General features: G+C 49.9%; 1 protein-coding gene across 1 annotated transcript in view; it reads right to left on the bottom strand.

The window, feature by feature from the left end:
* Window positions 1-25224, bottom strand: part of PTGFRN (prostaglandin F2 receptor inhibitor) — a 72226-nt gene that overhangs the window by 18163 nt on the left and 28839 nt on the right. The window contains exons 2-5 of the mRNA XM_054564704.1: window positions 24034-24402; window positions 21106-21525; window positions 16564-16944; window positions 4655-5080 (exon numbers count right to left, since the gene is read on the bottom strand). Coding sequence (XP_054420679.1) covers window positions 4655-5080; window positions 16564-16944; window positions 21106-21525; window positions 24034-24402 — 1596 coding nt within the window. The remainder of the gene's footprint in view (window positions 1-4654; window positions 5081-16563; window positions 16945-21105; window positions 21526-24033; window positions 24403-25224) is intronic.

Genomic DNA, 25224 nt, shown 5'->3' on the forward strand with positions numbered 1-25224 from the left:
GGGAGCACACACTTGGAGATCTAGTCATTTCCACTGAGATGCTATTTGAATATTTTGAGCAAGTGTCCGTATCTACACTAACTTTAGGTCTTAAGTGTGTCACTCCCCGCATCCCTGTCAAAAAAATCCCAAAGCATATATACCTTAGAAGTCACCTGTATTAGAACAACTCAGTGCCAGGCACTTGGACGGCACCTAAGTATTTGTTGACTGGATGAATAAATGAAGTAAACACATTCTTTTTATCCTTTAATAAGATGATTAATTCTATAATCTATTCAGTCATACAATGAAATTTTTACATTGGGTTCTTTTGGGGAATAGCTGTTGCACCAAACCCGCTAGCGAACATGTATGTTGTGGTGTCTCTCCAGAGTCTCTGGCTCCCACAGACCCACCCCGATTCTATCTTGATTCTCCTGCGCCTGCGGCCACCCACTCACTAATTAAATGAATACTCATTGAGAGCTTCCCATATTCTTGGCACTGGGAATGTCACAGTAAACAAAACATACAGAAGTCCTTTCCTTTATGTGCTGGTGGAGGAAGATGAACAAAATCAGTAAGTAAAACATACGATACGGTTGGACGGTGATATTTGTTTAAGAGAAAAGAAAACAGGGAAAGAAGAAAAGGTGGTTTAGGAGGGCAGTGGGGAGGGTCACAATTTCAGCGGCCAGTGATGACCTCACTGAGAAGGAGCCCTCCGAACGAGGGCCTGAGGAGGCGAGGGAACGAGAGCTGGACCCACCCGGGGACGGGCACCCTAGGCAGAGGAACGGCCAGCAGAACGCCGTAGGGCGGAGGCGCGCCTGGTGACTGCGGGGACCCCTGGGGAGGGCTGCCTGGCTGAGGCGGGGTGGCTGCTGAGAGGGCTGTGGGTGGGCTCCGAAGGGGGTGGGGCCGGTTGGTCAGCTCATCCCAGGCTGCAGAAAGGGTCTGGATTTTTCTTTGAGGGAGACAGGGAGCCTCTGAAGGTTTAGGGCAGGGGTTTCGCGCCCTGACTTGTGTTCCAGCGGGACAGCTCTAGCTGCCACGCGCGAGGGCGGAAGCAAGCAGACCAGTCAGGAGGCGAGCGACGTCATCAGGCAGGAGACGAGGGGGCCTGGAAGCAGGAGGGTGGGAGCAGTGGTGAGATTCTGAATCAGACGTGAAGAGTGGGGAATTAAAGACGAAGGCTTTTGTCTGCACAATTAGAACAATGGTGGCAGAGAAGGCGAGAGAACGCTAAAAGTGCCCTTCTGAGCAAAAGTTTGAGGTGCCTATTAGGTAATTGAAGGTGTCAATAAGTCAATATAATATTGAGTCTAGAGTTCTGGGAAGAGGTCCAGGAGAGAAATAAAAATTTGAAGTCACTAGTGTGTAGCTGGTATTTAAATGAGAGTAGATCAGATCACCAGGAGAGTGAAGGTTGCCACACAAAAAGTCCAAGTGCCACGTCTTGAGGCAGTCGGACGGCTGAGGGTCAGGGAAATGAAGGGGAACCTGCGGGAGGCTCAGAGGAGGGCCACAGGGTTGGAAGAAGGCCCGGGGAGAGTGGTGTCCCACAGCCAAGGAAAAACCAAAGTGCTCCCAGGAGGAGGGACCGAGCACCTGCTTCAATCCTGCTACGTCTTAAGTAAGATAAGAAACAACTGGGTTTTGCACGAAGTTGATCACTAGTAATCTTACTATCACAAGCAGAGGGGGTAAATGGTGACATCAAGTAAAAATAAATCAAATACTTTTGCTATACAGTAGCTCCCCTTTATCCATGAGGGATACACTTCCAAGACCCCCATTGGGTGCCTGGGACCGTGGATAGTACCGAACTCTATATACTCTATGTTTTTTACTATACATTCATACCTATGATAAAGTTTAATTAATAAATTAGGCAATTTTATGGATAGATTTGTTCTGATCACAGATCTTAGCAACCTCAGCACATGAGTTTTGTTCTTTCCTTATTAAGTCAAGAACTCTCGTCTTTTCAATTAAAGGAAGTACTTCATGGCTTCTCTTTGGCACGTCCAAATGGTCAGTATCACTACTCTTGCATGTTGGGGCCATTATTAAGTAAAATGGGGGTGACTCGAACACAAGGGTGGCGATGGCACAATGTCGCTCTGATAACCAAGAGGGCTACTAAGGGACTAACAGGCAGGGAGCGTGTACAGAGCGGAGATGCTGGACAAAGGGATGAGTCAGCTCCCAGGAGGCAGAGAGACGGACGGAGTGGGATTCCATCGAACCACTCAGAATGGTGTGCAACTTAAAACTTATGAATTGCTAATTTCTGGAACTTTCCATCTAATATTTTTGGACCACAGTTGACCACGGGGAACCGAAACCCTGTCAAGTAAAACTGCAGGCGGAGCGGGGACTACTGTGAAATAAAATACAGAGCCACAGGTGGGCAAGAGGACACGGGGAACAGAAAGATGGAAGGGACGGGAGGCCAAGATTCGTTTAGCTTAAAAAAAAAACCCAAGACAGGAGATCTAACAGCCTGTTTAGAAGCCAATGGGAAAGGTCCAGAAAAGACAGAGATTGAAGCCATAAGAGGGAAGCCACGGGGCTAAAGAGTGAAAGGGGCTGGCATTTGTCAGGACATGAGGTCATGTAACTGGGCTCAGCCCTGGGGAGGGTGTGTGGGAATTCTCCGCGGACTGTTTGTTTGTTTAGGGGTGGGGGAGGAATTTTTCAGATAAGGTGATATGCTATAGTCATTGTAGAGAATAGGGAAGTAAACAGATAAAGGAAATGTAGAATGATGCCCAGGGAGTGTTGAGAGCCCACTTGACATGAATGATTGCAGATCTAATCTAAAATGAGGCCAGTCCATATCTTAAATGTTTCTCCCCAACCACATTCAGCTCTGCAGATGCAGAGAACAAGGCGGCAGAGGGCTGGCTTTGACCTGGGGTGCGGTTGAGTTGGAATTTAGCAAGGCCGCGGAGCTAAGGGCATGGGCAGGGAATGCCTGTGCCTGGGAACTTGGGCTACGTAACAGCCGGGTGACTCCTAACTCATCCGACCGCCAACCCTCAGACGTATCTAAGAATGAAGAAGATGCTATTAAAAATGCCGCAGGACAACAGGTATAGATTGGACTCCCCTGGGCAAATGGCGACCCTCCACTGAAGTGAAGACAATGGGCGGGAAGGACAGCGCAAGGCAGTGGGATTAACGCACTGTCCGTCCTGGGAGGTTGAAGTGTCGATGTGGGAGTACTGGAGAGAATGATCTAGAAAGACAGGTGTGCGTAGGGAATAGGACGTTTGAGCTGAAGAGTATGGAGGTCTTTCAATGACCAGAAGGGAGACAGTCTAGTGTAGGGTGTGAGCAGGGGCATGAACAACAACAGAGCGGGGGATGTGGCAAGAGAGAAGGACAGGGGCTGGGAATGGAGGACTCATCTGCACTGGGGTCCTCGCCTCGGCTGCCCAGGAGATGCACTTCGGAGCATTTAAAATTCCAATGCCCCGACTGCGCAGACCCTCAGGCCCAGTAAGACAGGCTCTCCCGTGGGACTCGAACGTCAGTTTTTCTTAAAAATCGCTTGAGGTGATTCCTATGGGCAGCCACGGAGTGACCCAGCTCTGTACATGGGGAGTGAAGCCAGCAGGACAGGAGGCTCCGAGAGAGTGGCTGTGAGACGAGAGCGAACGTCTTCAAAGAACAGAAAAGGAGGACCCAGGAGTCGACGGGCGAGGGCAGCGAGAGGAGAGGTGTGACCGGACGCCATGAGATTGGGGCTGACGTCCGCAGGGAGGAGGGAAATGGTCCGGAAGCTGCAGGGCGGGACGGGGAGGCTCTGTCCCCAGCCAGGCCCGGCTGTACGAGAAGCGTGGGAAGAAAACACCACCGCTCAGGAGGACTCGGGGGACAGGGGCCTCAGGGAAGAGCCAGGTTAGTCATGTTTGATGAGGGAAGAGAAGGGAACGTTCAGTGAAGGGGTCGGGGAAGCAGGAGATGCTGCCGAGTTCTAAAGGACCCTGTTGGGGTTTGTGCTGATAGAAGAGGTGTCAGTGGTCAACAGAGGCGTGGAGGGGCTGTGTGGTGCTTACCATTAGGGAGTGAAGGAGGACCGCGGACAGACCAGAACAGGAAGGAGGACTTGAACCTGACGTCCCAAGGCCTGCTGTGCTCTGAGCACATGGGAGGACATGCATCAAAAAAATTGTTTCCCTTGTTCTCTGGCCACCTCTCCCTAGCAACAACCCCTCTGAACAGATGACTGGCATCTCAGGGGCAAACGCAATGGCCTGTGGTTTCCACTCACCCCCTGGCACCTCAAATATGCCCACATCCAGCAGGAGCACGTGGACACAGACACACTCCCAAAGGCCTGGGCGAGGGAAGGCCTTGGCTTAAAGCCACCTAGTGGCGCAACAGTGTCAATGGTTGGCCCCAGGCACACTGTGAGGACCTACCAGACAAAGACCTGCCACCAACCAAGCCCGGCTCTCTCACTAGGACTTACCCTTGGCCAGCATCCCCATCTTAAGGGGCTGCATGCTGTAGATAAAAGCAGTGGTCATCCGAGCATGCGTTTCCCAGATTCCTAGCATACATGGGAACCTGCAGGGTGACGATGCCTCCGAAAACATACAGTGGGACTGCTTACACCAAACAAAACAAGAATAAAGAACAAGGACAAAGCTCCTACCTTCAGATGCCCAAAATATGTGGACAGGTTTAGAGAAGACATCCTTGCTCTTCACCCAGCTGTCATTCCGCTGTTTGGTCCAGGCGGACACAACGCAGTAGTAATTGCCTCTGTCTTCCTCTGTAGTCCTTTGGATTCGGAAGCTGAACGTATCTGTACGCTCCTTAGAGAAAATAAAGTCTCCGTCCTGGGCCCGTTGCTTGCTCCTCTCTCCATACCTCAGCGTCCAGTCCCCATCCATGACTGCAAGGAGCTCGCTGGTCACCACGTCATCACTGCGCCGGTTCATCCTGTAGTACCAGGACACCGTGACACGGACGCTTGGCTCTGTGCTCTTCATGTCCACAACCCGGCATTCCAGCTCAGTGAGGTCGTCTGAAAACTCGGGGACCTTAGAAGCATTCAGGTACACCTGATAGTCTGGCTCTGAACCAAAGACAGAGGAACCAGGGTAAAAAACCAGACAGCAACATACCAAAAATGAACAAAAGGAACAAGATGAGTACTCTTCTCGTCCTGACATTAAACGCTTATTCTACCAATCACTTGACAGAGCTGATAGTACTTATGTCAGATGGGAAGGATCCTCTTAGAGCTGTTATTGCTAAATGTGTACTACTCTGCCCCCAAGAACACTTCTGAAGCCAGAAGCCAAATGTGCCCAAATCAGAGTCTTGATCTTTCTGGAGCTTTGGGGGCTGCGGTCAGTTTCCCCAGAAGATTAGACTCTTCTGGGAAGGATCCAAGAAGCGTGGTGTCCACACTCTACCAAGGTTTTCCCTGGAATGCCAAGCAACGCCACAGACCGCCGCCCCCCGCCCCCACCCCGGAGGAGCGCTGGGAAACCCTACCCCAGAGGACATTCCAGCACTTGAGGCCAATCAAGCCCACCATGGCTTGGGTTCCTGCCACCCTCATCTATGCCCCAAATGCTAGGCCTTCACGTCATTGTCCCTTGTTGTCTGACCAATCTGTGTTCAATGGTCAATATACACCCCATCCTCAAATTCCCCAAACAACATTCATTACACTGCCACATGGAACTCGCCCATGTCATGGTCAACCTTGAAGTTCCTGGCTCACTTATGATGCCCCGACTTCCCCGTTGGGCGCACATCTGATAGGGGGTGGGAGGAAAACCAGCATCTCCCGGCCTCCGTCCCCATGCCCTCCGTCATGGTCCTGTTCTATTTTCACGTGTATAAAAATCTCTGCTTCTGAGGTTCACAGCCTTAATTTAATCCACTTCTCAACTCCACACTGACCCAAGGCCCTCCACCATGAGGAATTGCCAAGGAAGTGGTACTGAAACCTTCTGGTCGCTTCCTTCCCTCTGTCCCCACCCTCTGCCTGTCTGTGGTGGCCCTGTCCTCCTGATTGCTTCCATTCATTCTTCAGTGCCACCTCTTCTGTGCCCCCTTCTTGGGGTCCCCAGAGCGTGACAGTCTTTCTCTGTGTTTCCATCAGATGGGCCCATAATCGTGGGGAGTGGTGATCCCACTCTGTTGTGCTCCTTGCACAGCCTTGTATGCAGTAGGCACTCAGCAAATGTGTGCTGCTTCAATGGCAAGGCCTTTTAGAAAAGGCTACATTTTTCTTTCACTGAACTTTGCCTTTTTCACTCTCCCTGCGCAGAACTTTCCAATTGCCAGCACCACCTTTATTCACATCACCTCGATCAAACAGTGCAGTTTTATTTAATGTTGTTTTTTTTATTTATGACTCATTTAGATTATAAACTGCTGAGGTCAAGGAACTGTTCTTTACTGATTTATGCTTCTAATGAAATGTGTAACGTCGTGACTTCTCCCCGAATGATTCACTGGGCCAGGAAATGGAAAGAACTCAGATTCCTAATTCCCTCTTCACAAGCACTTAGTTGCAAGTGAGGCTGGAACCTGTGCTGTGTAAAGTTAAGCCGGCACGGCCCTGCCCACCCATGGGAGCAGGCCCTGCCACGAGGTAGGCACTGCGGAGTGGCACTGAAGGCCCCCAGACTGTCACCTGCCTCCTGACCTTACAGACACGTCGCACAGCCAGGGGTCCCCGCCTCCCGGGCAGAGTGCTGACACACCACACGGCCTCTCCCGCAACAACCAACTGTGGCGCAAATACCACCACAATGTATTTACACCGTCACGTGCATAAGCCAAGGCATTCTATTCCCAAGTTACGACACATCCAAGGGCTCAGACCCTTTTCTCATCATGTCAGCTCGGAGCAGAGCAGCTGGAGCACAGATAAGGGTGACAAGGTTCGTTCAGTGTGGAAAGGACAGACTTGAACTGTCTGGCACAGAGGAAGACTGCACCCCTTGGACCTGTCAGGACTGACCCGGGCTGCTGCCACATCGAGAAGCAGCAGGAGCCACCATCGCTTACGGGGCCCCAACTCCGATCCATGCACGAGGTGGAGACCCTCCCCATGTGTTACCACATCAACCTGAACCATAGACGGGGAGGCAGTAGAGAACTGTGGTGAAGAGCCCGAGGTCTGGGGCCAGGCTGTTCAAATCCTGGCTCTGCCATTTACTTGCTGTGTAACTTTGGGGAAGTTACTTCACCTCTCTGGTGTCTCACCTGTAAAAATGGGTAATAACAGTAACTACTGCATGATGTTTCTGTGAGGCCTGAGTTAAAATATACATATAAATACTCGGACTGGTGCCTGGGATGTACATGCATCTGTGGGATGGGTGCGCGTGCACGCGCGCGCACACACACACACATACGTATGTATTTGTGAACTGCTACTTGCAATTCCCACTTCATACCCAAGGAGGAGGAGCTTTAAAGAGGGTGACCACGTGCCCATACAGCTTGGAAGTGGCAGATTTGAACCTAGAGCTGCGTCCTTCCCACCGCCTTCCCAGCACACCTCTCAGATGAGTCACACTTCCTGTCCTCTGAACTTCGAACTTTCTACGTACCACTGGCTTGCACAACGACTGTGAGGTGCGCTGAATGTCACGACCAGTGCGGCTCTGTCAAGCCACTGCTGCAGGGCGCGCCCATGGGCCCCCACTGCAGCCCAGCGACCAGTGCAACCCCAAACACCACGTAGCAACCTGTGGGGACTTCACTTTGCCTCCTTACAGATTACTAGCTCGTCCATGATAAGCCCTCAACCCTCCATGGTTTACGTCCACCCCTGGAGCATATTCCTCCAAATATTGTCAAGCATATGCCACTCCAAAGTGGCAATTTGAAAACAAAGGCTGTTCAAGGTGCCATGGAAGAGGGTAGAGAACAGCGACTGGGCAGGCCTCTGAGTGGTCAGATCACAGAACACACGGAAAAGGTGGTCAAACTGGTCCCAGTGCCAACCAGCGGTCAGCTCGCACCCCTCCCCTGCCCTGCCCTGCCCAGCCGCATGCACCCCAAAGCTCACTCCCCAGCCCTGGAGCCCAGCCGCTGCCCTGCTCAGGCCCCTCTTCTGCCTAAGGCTCCAGACCCAGACCAGGCACAGAGCCGGGTCCCGGGCCTCTCACCCTGGTCTCTCCATGGCCGTCAAGCACCACACATTCATCACCTGATTCCTCACTCCCATTCACACACATAAACCACATTCATACACAAATATAGACACTCACACGCCTACACATTCAGGTACACACACACACACACGCACAAAGACATTCACGCACACATACACATACATACATACATTCACACACACACACACACACACACACACACACACACACAGCCAAAACCCCACTCCAAACCAACAGGCAGCCCCGCCTCCTAACTCTCAGTTGCTGTCCCCGAGACCACACTCCCACCATGCATTCTCCCGGATGGCTCTGCTGAAGCGTGTGCCATCTCCAACTCCACTCCTCGGGCCCAAAGTCTCCCACGTTCCCCCTCCTCAGGCCTCACACACAGTAGGTGCTCAACAAATAAACACGGGGTTTGGCACAAATAACGTCCCCCTTTTATGACAAAATCTCTATTACAAAATCATATGCATGTAATTCTGTAACATAACAATGTCACGCTCCAGCACACCATGTGACACTTTAGGTGAAATGTTCAAATTAAAATTAGAAATTATTACACCCATATTATCACCCTGCCAACCACACTCACGCAGGCCCTTCTACTGCACCCTGTATTTGTGAATGAAAGTGAAAACCTACAGGCCCCGCCCTCACCCTGGCCCTTCGCCTCCATAGCCAGGACTGTCCTACAACCGCCCAACCCGCCTCCAGCCGACAGGGCTCCAGGGTCATCCTTCAGCGAACCCCCCGTGGGTGGCTCTTCCTCTTACCTCGGGAGGAAGAACACCCGCCCGGCCCGGCAGGAAGGGCTCTCCGCAGAGCGAGTCTGTCCAGCCCCGCTGCCCACTGCCCTCTCCCATAAGTTCTAGGCTCTATTCAGCGACACCCCTCACAAGTCCCTAATCACTCCCTTTGCTCCCAGGTTTCCTGCCTTCCTCCCGCTGTCCCTCTGCCCCAGCCCCTGGGACACCTGCTCAGCAAGGTGCTGAATAAATGACTGAACAGCTTCTCCCATTCTACTCCACCCTCCACCCCCAAATGGATGCGCTCGAACCCGATGTATCCAGATGCAGAGAATGGGGGGTGCAGGGGCGATGTGTCTAGTTACAGGAGAGGAAAAGCTCTTCATTGACCGGTTGACCTCCTCACTCTCTGTTGAAACTAAATCTCGGGGCCCCCAAAGGAGGATCCTAATGCAAAAACCAACAAAAACAACTGGATTCTTGGCATCTGAACTTACAAAGGGGTAGTTCTAGGGATTTAAAGGCTGATCCAAGGTCATTTGAACTATCCCCCAGCCTTGTAGGTCAATTGAGACCTGCAGTCATTCCTAGAGAAGATGTGACTCTACTACATCAGAACAGCGGGAGAGGTGGGCTCTTATTTCTCTCTCGTTTGGGTGCGTGGGTGGGAATTTCCCTTCACTGTTCTGTGTGCAGAGGCTGTGCTGTTCTTCAAGGCCCATCATGCAATCACCTCGTCCGCGTGGCTGCTCCTACTTAACAGAGAATGCTTCCTTCGCACTCGCCTGTCGCACCTCTACTTCTTATTCAGCCAACGTTCAGAGACTCTACCCCCCGCCAGGCTCTCAGCTCTCTAAGAATCTTATCTGAATGAACACTGCCTTGAACTCTGGTTATACGTCTTACAGACCTTCTTCACAGGGTCAGGCGCTACCTACCTGATTCATCCATACGTGCTATGCCTGCAGTGTCTTGTTCATAAAAGGTATTACCGCACTTGCTGAATTGGACTAAATTTAATATTTTGCATAAAAATGCTCATTTTTTGGCAGAGGCATTCCACCACTGATTACTGCTATATTCTGCTTGATCTCATCAAGAAATCAGCTAAGAATGCAATGGCGGTTATGTTTTAAAAATGCTTATCTGTTGAAGATGCATACTGAAGTATTTAATGGTAAAATGACATGATGTCTGAGATGTACTTTAAATTCTTCCTGAAGAAAAAAAATGGGTGAGTGAGTGAGTGAGAGAGAGAGTGTGTGTGTGGCTGAGGGAAGGAAGAGAGATGAAATAAGACTGGCAAGATACTGACAGAGTTGGTGGTTCTTTCTACTTCTGTGTAAAATTTCTTGGTAAATACTATCCCAACTCCAGCCCCAGGCCCCATGCACCTAAGCCCTCGCACAGGACACCGAGGCCTGTTTAGGAGTGACGTCACTAGCATTCTGAGAAGCGAGGGTCTGCTCCCCACGGGGCTTCCCTGGGCGGCCCTGCTCACACCCCCACCACCTGGGAAGCTACGGGCCTCCAACCGTGAGCACTGCCCGCTCAGATGGAAGGTGATAGTTTTGCACACAGGCCATGAAACTCCCTTGTTATAACTTTTAAAACAATACAAAGCTATCAGAGTCATCGGCTAATTTGTAAAAGCAGATGTTTTGTGCCTGTCGTATACCACGACCTAACTGCTAGTTTTCACGTCGATTACCTTCGCTGACCTCCACAATCCTATAAGGAAGGTATTATTATCCCCACTTGACAGTGACGGTGAAAGCGACAGGTACTTCTCAAGGGCTCTCCATAGGCCAGGGACCAAGCGTGCCACAACGCCGCCCTCACATTCCCACTTACTGTTCGCCACAACCTCATGCGATAGATACTGTTTTCATGTGCATTTCCTAAATGGAAAACAAAACCAAACACCAAAGCCCAGAGGTGTGACGTTCGAAGACTACAGTCTTGCACAGTATGTGTAAGAATTCCAGGCAAGGCTGTGGCTCCAGGACCAAACTGCACAACCTTATTATGCGCCCAGTTACTAACGCTTTCTCCGAGCCCGTTGGATCTCGGGAGGCGAGGGATGATAGTAGCCCCAGCGCTAATCCTGAACCATGTACAACAGGGCCACGTTCTAATACCCCTTTGAAGCTCAGCGAACTTGGCACAGCTAATTAGATGAACAGGCTGCATGCGCGAGTTAGGGGAAACAGAACAAGTGCCCTCGTGTCTGCTGATGAGGTTTCATTATCTTGAATTGGGCAGGTACCTTAGAGGCAGCCGGGCAACTTGACGAATTGTTAGAGTTGCCACTACACATTTGTATGGAACAATGAAATATTCTCTAACATTTCAACTGAGGCTATAAATAAGGAGCTCTTGTTTAGGGGGAAGGGTGGTTAACCCCTCCTCTGCAGAACTGTTATTATGAGGCCGTATTCAGATTTAGCCATGTCAGAGCAATAAAGATAATATCATTTGAATGGGACTCCACACAAAGTAACAGTCATATGGTTTTTCTCTGTTCTTCCCTCCTCTCTTCCCAGAGAAGGGAGGGTGAATTACCAGATTTGGGGGCGGGGTTGGGGGCAGGAAAGGGGCTGGGTGTGGTCAGCTCAACCCCCTCTATTTGGGAGGGGTGTTTCCGGGACACACACATTCCTGGTTCCTCCATGCCCTACGACAGACCCCTATGTCTTACTTGGTTAAGGCCTTGGTGGGGAAAAGCTTGTTATACACTGACCTCCCCCTGCGAAATACCAATAAATCATCACCACCACCACGAATACGTATTGAGCACTCAGGTACCAGGCACTGTGCTGAACACTTCTTCATGCATGATTGAAGGAAACCAAGAGAACCAAAGCGTAGACACCTTAAGCAACACACCCAAGATGGCACACCTCTACGGTGGGGGAGCAGGATTCCAACGCTTACCCACACGCCCCTCCGCCTCCAGAGGCAACCCTGGGCAGACGGCTAATAGTCGCTGCCTATAAGAGTCTGCAGATGTAACTCGTATCTCCTATAGGTGGCACAGAACTCTGAAGTCGCTCCCAAGTACTTAGCAGATTAACAGCTCCTTTTAAAGAAAAATAATTACCGTCCTCGCTGGCACACTGCTGGAAGAGGGGACGGTCCTCTGGTGGGGAAGAATGCAAATCAGGTTCTTAAGCCCCAACAGCAGAGCTCAACTCTGCTTCCTCCTGCTCTTATATCGGAAGCCCATGGAAGCCTCTCCAATTAACACCACGGAAGTCTGGTACTTCGGGCAGAGAGCTCAGCCACGAACTGATTAGTACCCAGCTCGTGCCAAAGGCTCATTTAAGACATCTGACAGCAGAGAGAGATGGCTTACCATACAGATTAACTTGCTATTCCTCCAGATCCTCCATAGTTTTAGTTATATACTAAATTAGATCAACACAAAGCAACATTTGTCCTCCACAGTAACTCAGCTTCTTACAGAAACTCCTTCACACACTTAAGATTTATGCCCTCAGCTCTTACAGAAAGTGGATATAAGAAATATCCATTTAAACAATCACTTAGGGCCTTCTGTAAAAGAACAGTTGAAAGCACTGTCCATTATGTTATCCAAAGCCCCTTAAATAAAAAAGCACATGATAAATTCAGTGCCAAGAAAAAGTTTGTCTCTCTGAGTTTGTTTTCCTTCATCAGAGGAGAACTGCATAATCACAGTTCTTTTTGCCTCAACTCTTTCAAACTTCAGAGGCAAATTCAGCGTTCAAATACAGTAACCCCACTTGTACTGTCTATCCTTTGATTTTGACTTTATTTTTCTGCCTCTTACTTTAAATTGCGATTCATTTTGCAAGCCAACTTAAATCTTTTTTTTCCCCCTTCAAAAATAGGACACAAACCCTAAGAGGGGCTTTTTCTTACTCTCTAGAAAAATCACCACAGTCCTCCCAGCTGCTACAAATGCTCCTGGGGTTGCCAGACCCATTCACATCCCTGCCCTGCTCTCTGTCTGGTTAACACAAAAGAATGTGAGAAGATCCTGATCAGCTTCCAACCCTCATCTACTCAGAGCACCAACCCCAAACAAATAAAGACAAGAATGGCCCAGCTTTTAGGCCTCTATGCAGGGATGTCCAACCTTTTGGTGTCCCTGGGCCAAAATGGAAGAAGAATTGTCTTGGGCCACACATTAAAAACACAAACACTAATGAAAACTTGATGAACAAAAAAAAGGTTCTGAGTACATTTAGGATTTTGTGTTGGGCCATATTCATAGCTGTCCTGGGCCACATGCAGCCCCCAGGCCGCCAGCTGGACACCGCTGTGAGTCAGGAGTGGAGCTAATTCCCAAAGCCAAGAATGTTTCCACAGAAGATAACAATACCTGAGACAGACTGCAGTTAAGATGACAATACTTGGGACACACTTGACCCAGGGCCATCATTCTAAGCCATCCTAAACATTTCTTTTGAAATAAAAGAAATAGGCATTAACTACTGTTACAGATTCTATTTTCCAAAGATGACTGCAGCAATATTCACCAGCCACAAGCCCTTTTGCAATGGGACCCTTGTTACTCTCCCATTAAGAGACAGGGTCTCTTTCCCTACCCCCTTGAACTTGAGAAGATTCTGTGATTGCTTTGACCAACAGCAAACAGTGGAAGCGACACCATGCCAGTCCCGGGGACAGCTTTTTAACTGGCTGGGCACTTCTACTTCCTGCCTCCTGGAAGCCAGCCGCCACGTAAGGAGTGGGTGCCCCGAGAAGTCTGTGCTCTGAGAAGTGCAAACCACATAAAATGGGCTTGGAGGATGAGGCACCCTGTGGGGACAGAGAGAGGGGCCTGAGGGCATGGTGACATGTGCATGAGAGAGCCATCTGGAAGGGACCCCTAGCTGTCGCCATGTGCATCAGAGATGAAGCCCCCCGAGTCCTTCCTAATTCCTGACCCTCAAAATCACAAGTCCAATAAAAGCCAGTGGTTTTCAGATGGGGATAGGCCAGCCCCTCACCCACAAGGCTGTTGCAGGGATTCACTGTCTAATGCATATAAAGCCCTTAGCCCGGTGCCTGGCACACAGTAAGGGTTCAATAAATGGTAATTATTATTAATATTTTTAATATGTCAAGTAGCAAGATTGAGAGTTTTGTATAAGACCCAACACCTGCAGAGAAAACCAACTTTCTTAAGAATTCTTTGTGACAACACTGCATAGTCACACAACATAAGATGACCTATGTAACCAGAGTGCTTAGCAGGCCATGTCTTCCTGTCTTTTTTGGGCACCTCTCAGTTACCTCCGATAGGCCCCAAGTTGCACCTGGTATGGCACCCACATCCATACACAGACATGTTGTGTCGCTAGAGAGAATCACGTGTCAGGCTGGGCGCATGGGTTTCTGGGAGGATAGTTCAGTTGGGAAGTCTGGACAAAGAAAGGTCTGCTGCTGTACTCACACCGGACTTGCCTCCTGACAAGTGTCCAAGCAGCTGCAGGGGTGTGAGTCACAGGCACGGGGAAGGAGGAGATTTATGAAGCAGAAAGGAGTAGAAGGCCACTGGTTGATACTGCTTTCACTCCCTGTAGGCTTCCTCGGGGGCGAATGTTTCTGAGTAGTCTGAATTGAACACCCTTGCCTTCTTTGCAATTCTTGGTTTCCTGTGCACCTACTTCAACACAGCCATGTGTCCGGTGCTGGTTTATCTCTCCAGCCAGCCAGCATTTATTGAGCGCCCACTACGTACAAAGCGCTGTGTAAGGTGTGGGGTCCTGGGCACCTCGGCCCCAGCCAGAGGAGAGCACACCGGTGACTTGGGCAACAATGGTGCGGGCACTTTGCAGAAAAACAAACGACTGGATCCTCAGATAGTCACTGAACCTTTCCCCACAATTCAGTCTCTTTATTTCTTCTCACTTTGGAGAATGCAGACACCAACAAATCCCTTCCAGTTAAAAGAGCCCATTCCCTCCCTGCGCTCCCCTCCAGGCCTCTGCCAGTCCCCGCACCTCACCCACCCCAAGGCCTGCCTGGATCAATGCACGAGCACTTGAAAGAGGCCCTCAAATTGGAGAGCAGGCAGCACTCTCTCAAAAAAACCTGCCCGAGCTGTGATTCTGAGTTGGGCAGGGGTGGCCGGGGGGCGGGGGGGGGGGGAATGGGAGGCGGGGCGGGGAAGGGAGGTAGGAGTGACGATGCTGGGCTCAGACAGCACCACACAGCGTACCGAGGACCAGCGCTGAGAGACAAATTCAGCTCCAGAGATGAAAAATCCTCTCTCGGAGCTGACAACATCTGTTTTATTTTGAAGGTTGCTAAGGAGAGTTCTCGCTGGGCCAACATTGTTCCAGTTCAGTACTTCAGAGCAAGTCTCTTGCGTGGGTTTCGGGCAGCGAGAGTAAAAGCTTGCCACATAAACCTCATTCCTTTTGCTTTTCAGACGTCAAAGGAGCACTTTGCTACCGGGGATGACGAACACCCTTCCTCATTTCCCTCTGAACTGGACGTACCTTCTGCTCACTCTCTTGTTACTCATCTTCTCCCTGGCCCCTCTGTCCTCACTTGTCAACTCCCCATCTTTGCCAAATGAAGTCTTATCAGGAAGAAACAGACCCACTAACCCACGGGAAGATTTCAACGCAGAGAGAAGGAAGAGCCAAGTACGAGCTAGGGGTCGCAGCGGGAGGATGCTTAGCATCAGACGAGGGAGGAAACGATTTCCTGGCCTTTAAAGATGTTTTACTCCTAATCACCAGAGCCAGGCCAAATGCCTCCAGCAGAGCTCGGAACAGCCATAGGGCAGGAGAGAGCTCAACCTCTGGACAGGGCCGCGTGTGACCAGCAGGCCTGTCGCTGTCCTTGCGATAATGGAGGTGGGAAGCAAGGCACACTCCTCCCGACCACACCCTGCCTAGGTTTACTTGTAATTAATCACAAGGCAGTAAGAAAAACTAGGAGAAGTCAGTCTTGCAGGGCAAGCACTTAAGATAATCAGAGGTGGGGAAGATAGCAATGGTAAAAAAGAAAGGACACGGCAGTGATCATCGCTTATATGACAAGTTGTTATAAATGGGTGGCAAGGTGACCAAGAGTTGACAGCCACTCAGCTCCTCCAGCGAGAATCATACCTGGGTGAGAGCCCACCAGGAGAGCTGGGCAAGCAGGAGGGCCCTTCCATTTAACTGGTACCTGCAAATAAAATCATTTAGGGATTCTAGGGCATTCGGTGAAAAAAGCGTGTTCCAGTAACTGCAGGAACTCTCTCTCTTCCTGCACTGGGCTTCAGACGTACCAGCTCCTGCCAGAGAGCACCTAGGAGGCTAGGATAGGAAAGCAGGAATGACAGCGGTCCCCCTGCACAACGATTCGTTTGAAAGAGCCATTCAGCAGGGCTGGACCCGGCAAATCTCAGCAACAAAAGGAAACTCTCTCCTCTTAAATGAGGGTATTGAGACAACTGAGGCCACATTATCTAAACATTGCCCTTGCCTGCCAGATTCAATTTCAGCCAGTTTTGCTTACACCCCCAGCTTGGGACCCATCCAGGCTAAAGCACGCTTGTGCTGATATCAAGAACGCCAAAATTACATGAAACGCACAGCGCTCTGACTCCTCGCCGTGGCCCCCGAGGAAGGGTCGAGCCAGAGGGGCTAAGAGCTGTCTTCCAAACCACTCACCTAGCCAGGTCACATCCACACCGGCCGGGGTAGACATGGCTTCTGCCACCTTGTGCCAGCTCCTGTTGTGTCCTGGTGCCCAGAATGCCACGTGGCAGAAATAGTAGCCAGAGTTTTCTTTGCTAACATCTCGAACCAGTAAATGGTAGGAGCGTGCATCCACGTGACTCAAAGCGACGTGTGGAGAGCTGTGTACCAGGGAATCACGGTCCAGCCGTGCCAACACGCGGGGGCCAGGCACAGCGCTGCCAGGCGTCCTGCTGAAGTACCACGTCACCTCAGGTCGGACGTCATCTGCTCGGTCTGTTGTGATGTTGCAGGTCAGGTCCAGCTCCTTCCCTTCAGCCACAGACACGTTCCTGCCCACGGCCACTCGCAGAACTTGAAAATTAAAAACAAATACAACTTGATGATCTGGATGATGCTTGTCCCTCCCCCGCCTTCAGATCATCTCCTTTTCCATTCTTATTTACCACATTAAAGTTCGATGGCTTTGTACAGTTATAAATGCTTGAGTAATATTTAGTAAATAAATTCATGAACTGCACCGTATTTCCTTTTAATTCATATAAACTTATATATACTTACTATACGCCAGGCACTGTTCTGAGTGCTTCATAAACATTAATTTTCAAAACAACCCTATGAGGGAGGTACTATCATTACCTCCAAGTTACTGATAAGGAAACTGAAGCACAGAGAGGTTAAGTAACTTGCCCAAGGTCACACAGGTAACAAATATGTGGCAGAGCAGGAATTCAAATCCAGGCTGCCTGCCTCCAGGAACTTCTTTTAACTGGCACACTATTGTTTGAAAAGAAGTTTGCTGAACGTTGCAACACTCACATCATACTTTCTCCATGTGCATGGCCAGTTGGGGGTGATTTTACAGAGAAAGCACAGCTCAGTTCTGACAGGTACAAACTGTTAACTGGGGACTGGGTTGGAGGCTGGAGCGTAGGAGGTGAGGGTGAAACCATCTTTTGGGTTAAAAAAAAGAAAAAGAAAATCCTAAACAGAAGGACCGAGAAACTGAAGCCAGACCATACATCTTATGAGTCAAGTCTTCAAAATGTGATGTATGGAGAACACCATTTACTCCATTACACACCACCCTAAAGTTAAGTGTGAAGCATATAGTTTCAAACCAAAACGACGATTTCTGGGTTACCCATGCCGCAGCCCTCTCTCATTAGTGTGGATGATTAAAAGTAGACGACGGTGGAGATGAAGAGCCCGCAGCCTTGGTGCCGCCGTCTCAAGGCAGATCTGGTTTCGGCATCGCCATCACAGCTTTTTACATGGAAACATTTCACTGTGTTTAGGGGGCTTTTAAGACAAAGTTGAACATCTGTAATCAGGGTAGAAAAACATTCAACTCGTGGTAATGCTGTGGGAACAGCTGCTCAGAGGATACAGTCCTGGTCTCCCAGCAAGGGTCGCTCAGCTTCGACGGCGGCCCGGAAAACGCTGTGGTAGAGACTGGCGCCCAGTTCCGAAGAGACCAGCCCCAAAGCCTGGGCCCTCTGCAGTGAATTGCTTTCTTATGAATATTTCCAAAGCCTGATGACACTTCAAACAAGTGTCTCAGGCCAAGTTCAAGACCCACCTTGATGAAGACAGAAAATGAGGCAGGCATAGTAATTAGAAAAAGGACTTTCAAAGTCTAATATCTCACCTCTACCTTCCCTCCAAATTCTTCTTCCTTCTGAGGTGACCCTTTTAAAGGGGTCAAAAGTAATCTGAGGATGTCTTTTGAGAGGAGTCAGTGTGGGAACCATTGCCCTGAGCCTGTGTTGCGGTTTGAACCACTCCATGGACAATGACTCCAGCCCGAAACCCTGGACTACTGCTGTGTGCCAGCCTCCAGCTGCTGGAGGTAAGGAGGAGGCTCAGGAGGGAGGCAGGTGCCTGAGGAAGTGGTCAATATACAGCTGCGGACTATCCGTAGGGAGTGAGGAGTGAACAGAGTCTTAGGTTTAGGTATAGTGGCAGAAATGTCTTTCAACTGTACAGTCCTCTATGTATTTTTGTCTACAAGTGGCTAAATATCTTGTCACACCATTAACCATCATTTCCACATGTTTTGGATTTGGGGGGAGGGTCACTTGTGGGACACAGGAAGGAGCAGGCTGAAGAACAAAAGAAGTTCTAAGCACTTGTAATGCAAGAGGGGACCTCAGGCCAAGCCTATGGGAAGTTCGGGCTCTCTCCTACTAGATTTAATTGAATCCATAATCCACACCACTATCTACCCCAACCAGACCACTCGTGGCCAGGGGGATACTGTCACACAGGTAACGCAGCCCCACTATTTCAGTAGCTTTGTGCTATTTATCCCAACAACGCAGTAAGAATATTTAGGAAGTTACCTGTGGGCAGTGCAGGTGTCAACAAGAGAAAGAGCCGCGCCCTAGAGTGGTGGTTCTTAACCTGAGTTCCACAAAGGGAATCCACGATGGATGAAAAAAAAAAAAAATCTGTCTTTATTTTTACTAATCTCTGTCTGAAATATAGCACCTCCTCTCATTATGAGACTTAAGCAACAAACCAGTGCAGTATTAGCTGTCCCTGGGATTTTGCTACAATAGAAGTCACAGATGTTTTTACATCGCATTACGATTGTTGCAGATACCTTATAATATCATTTACATTTGTCGCCCTTTAGAAATTCCAGTAGTTGGTAGGCCTGCCACTATATCCTATTATTTAAAGCACAGATAAAGCACAATATGGTCATATAACAAATTTGTCTTAAAAGTATTTTGAAAACTACTTCAATAAATTTGTTTTCCTTTATCATCCTATGTATGCATTTTATGCCTTAAAACATGTTAATTCTGAGGAAGGTCTATGGGTTTCAAAAGGCTGTTGACGAAGCTCACAGCACAAAAAGGTTATCAATGCCCAGGCTCAGGTGAGAGCCAAATGCTATTACCTGCCTAATACGTTCAGAGGGCTCAAGTCTTTAATGAGATAGTATGGGTTCTGTGGTTTGTCTGAAAAAAAAAAAAAAAAACAACAAAAAAAAACCTTTGCAACTGAAATTCCTGCATAAAAAGAAAACCTGCTGCAAATCTTGAAACTCTTAACCCCTCTGCCTGTTAAAACAGCTGTTTGATGCAAGCTGAAGACCCGAGGTTTCTTAAGGCAGATTCCAGGCGGATCACTTCTGAAAAGGAAGGTGACCCGAGTTCCTCTAGGAAGTGATTTCTGCAGCCACGGAACCAAGAGCGACCAGGACGGGGCCGCCCCTCTTCTTGGCAAGAGCGCTCCCTACCACATCGATGACCATGGTCGCCAGAACCTCAGTCCTGCTTTTACCAGCTCCAGCTCCCATGTGGTGGTGCAAGCGCAGAGGGAAAGGCTCAGGACGATGCAGCCTGCAGAGGACAGATTCTCCCGTGTGGACAGTTTCCTGCTTTCCTTCCCATCTGAGCAACAGGGCGGCCACACACTTCTGTTTATGCTCAGGAAGAGAGTCTGGCCAAGGTCTTCCCAGTTTGCAAAACAGGAGACAGCTGCTAGGGCTGTAAAGAACTCTGCACTCTGAAGATGTCACACTCCCAGAAAACCAAGTCCATCCATCCATCCACAGCAACAACATCATGCTGAGATGATCTCTACACTTTGTCTCTGCCAAAGCCCACGCTCCACGGGGCCTGGGAATGTTCTGAGCAATTCCGACCCAGGGCCCAGGACACAGCTGATCATCTGGTAGGTTCTTTGTAGATGTTGTGGGACATGGAATCAATAATGGCTTGTTTTCCTTTCTTATTTGCTTTTCTTTTATTTTTATCGGTTTTCTAAAATGCACTTTGTATTTTCTTAACTACTTCTCTAATTGGATTAGAAAGTTGTGTTGTGTGTTGTTTGTTTGTTTTCCTGCTTTGTTTTTTAAGCTGGTCCACAGATGGCAGGACAAAGAACTTCTTGCACGGAGACCTCAGGGCTGGATGGATGCTCCTTGGGGTTGTGTCACGCAGGAAATGCGAGGAGGCCCCGCCCTAGAGAACACCTTACCTAGAAGGGGACGGAGAGCCTGAGGGGACCTGAGAGACAGGCCTAGAGGGTCAGGTTAGACTAGAGGCTGAGATGGACCAGCCGCACACCCCCCAATAATGGAGGGGAAGGCAGGTCCAGAGATTCTGGAAACACCAGACAAGATAAAGCCAAGGGAGCCAGGTGGGGCGGCTCCACCCGAAAGGCCCTCTGGACGCCAGGCCAGGCCTTATTCTAGCACTTAAAGGGACTTGTCTTTCAGTCAAAACATTGTCTTCGTATCATGGGTAACCTGTGGCCTCCTGGGGGGTATGAATCCAGATGAACAGTGGCTGCAAAGCAAAACTATGGGCATAAAGCACAAAACAAATCCACCCTCCCCAACTATCAACACCACCCTCCTCCCTCCCTGCCCCCAACACCAGGCCTCAGAGAAGCAGAAATCTTGTCAGAAAGGGATGGGCCTCCCACCTAGTTCTTATACCATCACTGGTCAGAAAATAAGATAAAGTCTAACATATCCAGTTTCCAGAAGCTCACCTGTTGGCTGGATCAGAATGGTGGCCACATCTACAGCTTTTTCTTGGATTTCTTGCCAGCTGCCCTGCTCCTCGATCCACTCACTGACGACGCACCTGTAGGTGCCCTGGTCAGCGGCCAGGGCCCGGGACACGGAGAGGCGGTAGCCGTCGCTCCCCACGGTGTCCAGGCGCACGTCTCCGCTGTGGTAGCGCTGCTCGTAGCCGGGGCCTGGGCGCAACCGGCCCTCGTGGGTCAGGGCGAGGACGCTGTGCCAGGTGGAGCCGTGCCGCAGCTCCCACAGCAGCGCCAGGTGTGTGTGCAGTGGGGATGCAGTGGCGGCCGCGCAGCGCAGCTCAAAGGGCTCGCCCAGGCGCAGACTCAGGCCCTGGCCCAAGGAGGACGGCGGGCTGGCGGCCACGTGCAGGGCATCGGACAGCACTGGAGAGGGGGAGACAGGCCGTCAGCAGAGCACCTGAGCCCCCACCCCGGCAGGCCGCAGCCCCCTTTCTGACCTTGAGCCATGAGCCAGGCTGTGACCAAGGACAACTAACTTCCTCCTCCCCTTCCCTGTTCTAATGCCCAGATGGGTACATTTTCCCATTATGATTCATATATAATCTCAGTCGACTTTCCGACTTTAAGATGAAAAAAAAAAAAGGGGGGGGAGCCTAATAAGACCCCCTGGTAGTTTTCACTGGTATGAAAACTCCCTTTTGGGAGTTGGGCCTTGGGGATGTGCTTCTGCCACCCTTTCCCCTCTGTGCCTCAGTTTCCTCATTTCTGAAAAGGGGTCACAAGTAGACCTATCTCAGGGGCTGATGGAGTTCAACAAGTTACACGGGAAAGTGCCCAGGACGGTGCTGACACTTAGCAAACACGATAAAACCACAGTCCCTGGCTGTCAAACAGTCCTTTGTCAGGACCCAGGGCTAGGGGAGGGAGCCTGGAGGACCTTCTGGGAGTTAAAACGGTCCGCAGAGGGAGGCTCAGCACGCGCTGCCTGTTGTGGGGTGGGGATGGGAACTGCCCACAAGTGACTAGAATGATCAGCGAGCTCTACAAGCTGGGAACCTGGCAAGGAAAATGGAAGCCTGGTCCCTTTGCTCCCCCCGGCTAGCTGGCAAAGGGGTAGGCTCTTCTACAGAGTCTAGAAAAAGAGGGGCAGGGATTGAGGGACTTCGGGGGGTACTATTTCGGAAGGGAAGTGATAGGTAGGTAGCCAGAGAGGGGGCCTCTCCCCGGGCCGGAAGGATCGCTCAGGCTGGCCTGTGAGCTGGATGAGGGAATGCGGGAACAGCAGAGCCATCAACTCTTTTGTTTATCCCACCACACCACTCTCAGAAACTACCCTGGTGTCTTTGAAAAGGGACTACTCAGGAAAAAGGGGAAAAAAAATTACACATCGAGAAAGACCCATCTCTACTACAAAATGAATATAATGATCTTCTAGTATGTACATCAGTCTGTGATTCCAGCCAACATGACTCAGTCGCCAAAGCCCACTTATCCCTCAGGGCAGAAATGAACAGTTTCAACACCCACGAAGCTGAAGGCCAGACACATTCTGGACCAAGCATGGCAGCCGCCAGAGGCTTCGCCCACCCAGGCCGCCAACCAGCCTCCTTTGTGGGCCATCCACCTGCTCTCAGTTACGAGGGGAAACAAGGATGCATCTGACCTAACAGAGGTGTAGCATGTGTGTGCTGATTATGAAAGCAATGCATTATGTAACTGCAATGCAAGAATGTCTTATGGGACCTTTTGTTCTAAAAAACATATTTAGGATTTTCTAAAGGAATAAGGAAGAGGTAATGGAAGAGGTATGTTTGATGTTTTAATACCTACATAATGGACAGGACTGGTCTGTCCCCTCATGAGTCAGATGGGCGAACAGTATCTGAGACACAGTAGGGCTCTACAAACCGTTACTGTGGGAATCAACCCCTCCTTTTATGCCCTCAAGTGCATCTTCTACCTTCTTGATTATTGAATACACTCCTACCCTGATGTCCATTCTTTTTGGAACAAGGCAGGGTACAAATAAATGCCTAACTAATTATAACAAAATAACAACAATAATGTTTCTATTTGGTTAGCCCCAAATTAAAATAGTTTGTTCTTGCTCATTTACTTATTAGCTGTGTGATTTTAAGAAAGTAATTAACCTCTACTCTCCCATTTTCTCATGTGGAAATTCAGGGAATACCTGTCCTATCTTCTTCATTGAATCCAGAGAACTGAATGTGTGAGTAAATCTAACAGGACTTGGAAAATAGGAAAAAACAAAAACAAAAACAGTGCCACTCTACACGGTGTGATGACTTGTACAGCCAGGCCAATAAGCTTGCGGTGTCCCATCTTAAGTTAGCAGGGACCACATCGCTCTTTCTCTACCTATAACCCATACAACTTCTAGAACTAACAGGTACTTAAGTTATGAAGGGCACACAGAAGGACATGAGCTTTGAAGCATGTTATTCCCATAACAGCAAACGTGATCGTCATGACCTTCACTGAAAGCTTCTATTGGCACCGTTCTGAGGCTTTAGCCATGCTATCTCCCTTTTCCTCACCAGCTTTAAGAAAGGCCCTGTTGCAGAGGAGGAAGCTGAGGCAACGTGCCCAAGGCCACAGAGCTGACAAGTGGTAGAGCCAGAGATCGCGCTCATTGAGTGTGGGCAACCTGGCTCGGAGGTGGGCTCCGTACTATCACACCCTGCTGCCTCCAACTCACCAGCCAGGGGATGGCTCAGAATCCTAGTGCAGAGAAAGGACCCTCGGAAGCCACCTGGCCCATCGTTTGCCCTTAACATGTAAGACGCTACTACTCCTTTATAGGAGGAAGCAGGATCTCAGCAAGGGTTAAGTTTCTTGACATAGTCACCCACAGCCAAGTGGCACAAGAAAGTCTGGCCCCTGGCATGGCGACCCCCCATGAGGATGTACCTTTCACCTGCACTGTATCCTCATAGTTGCCCTGGACGGTGGCATCTGTGCTGGGAGTTGAACACTTGTAGTAGCCTTGGTCCGAGGGCTGGACGTTCTTTATGTGGAGCTCCACAGCGTCATTGGCGGTTCGCTTCAAAACAATCTCACCCCGCTGCAGGCGCTCCCGGTACAGCTGGGCCGGGAAGCCCACCTCCCAGGTGCTGGCGAGCTCGACATAGTTGCTCCCCAAAGACGAGAAGCTCCAGTCAAAGTTTTGCTCGCTGGGGCCGTCATAGTCGCTGACGTTGCAGGGGATGACCAACTCGGTGCCTACCACCCGCACCAGGCTCCCGGCGGGGACTCTCACCACACGCCCTCGACAAAGAGCTGCAATGACAAGAGATGAAAGCCAGGTCTTGAATCTAGCCAAGTCTTCCTGGTAAAAATGCAGCAAACTGGTAGGTGCTCCTGTTTGCAGGCACGTGGCAGAAATGTGACATCTGAACAGCTGGGGGAGACGGTGTCCTGCCTGTGTCTGTGCAGAAGGAGGTCATCCCTAGTCCTGTCAGCCAGGAGCACACCCCTGAAATGAGTACCTCTCACTCAACAGTTTCCTAGGACTGACAGGGAGGAAGACAAGTATTTCAAGTAGGCTAACCATAAACCTGAATAAGCTTCTTCCCCCGTTACTATTTAACATACCATTACCACTCTGTGTGATGTAGAAGCAGTTTAGCTTTTGTGGGAAAGAAAGGACACAGCTAGTCAAGTATTTACACTTCTGCCCACTCGGTATCAGCCCTCATCCCTGGAGACCATCATTCCCTGGGGCCCCTGAGACCTGATTTACATTGATGGATGTCAACTTTTAAATCCTACAGCAGCCTGCTGATAACATGATTTAACTCCGATTATCTTACATTGTCTATAAATTTTAAAATATGACTCTACTAAGTATTAATTTTCTATTTTCTGGCTCATTTCCTTCTCCCTACTCTTCACCCTGATCAAAATTCAGAAGGAGGACAGGAAAACACAAAGGGAGAAGGCGCACTGTCCGGCTGGTTGCTGGGCTGGGTGTTGTTAGGAATGCAGCCACTCGCGGGGGACAAGACCGTGGACAAAGCCAAGAGTTCACTGGCATTCCTGTGTGACCTTGAAGACGTCGTCATTGCAATGAAACCCAGCACAATTCCATAGTGCGCTTAC

Source organism: Pteronotus mesoamericanus, unplaced genomic scaffold, assembly GCF_021234165.1.
Source record: "Pteronotus mesoamericanus isolate MK-2021 breed Mesoamerican mustached bat unplaced genomic scaffold, CSHL_Meso_final scaffold_99, whole genome shotgun sequence".
Classification (NCBI taxonomy): domain Eukaryota; kingdom Metazoa; phylum Chordata; class Mammalia; order Chiroptera; family Mormoopidae; genus Pteronotus; species Pteronotus mesoamericanus.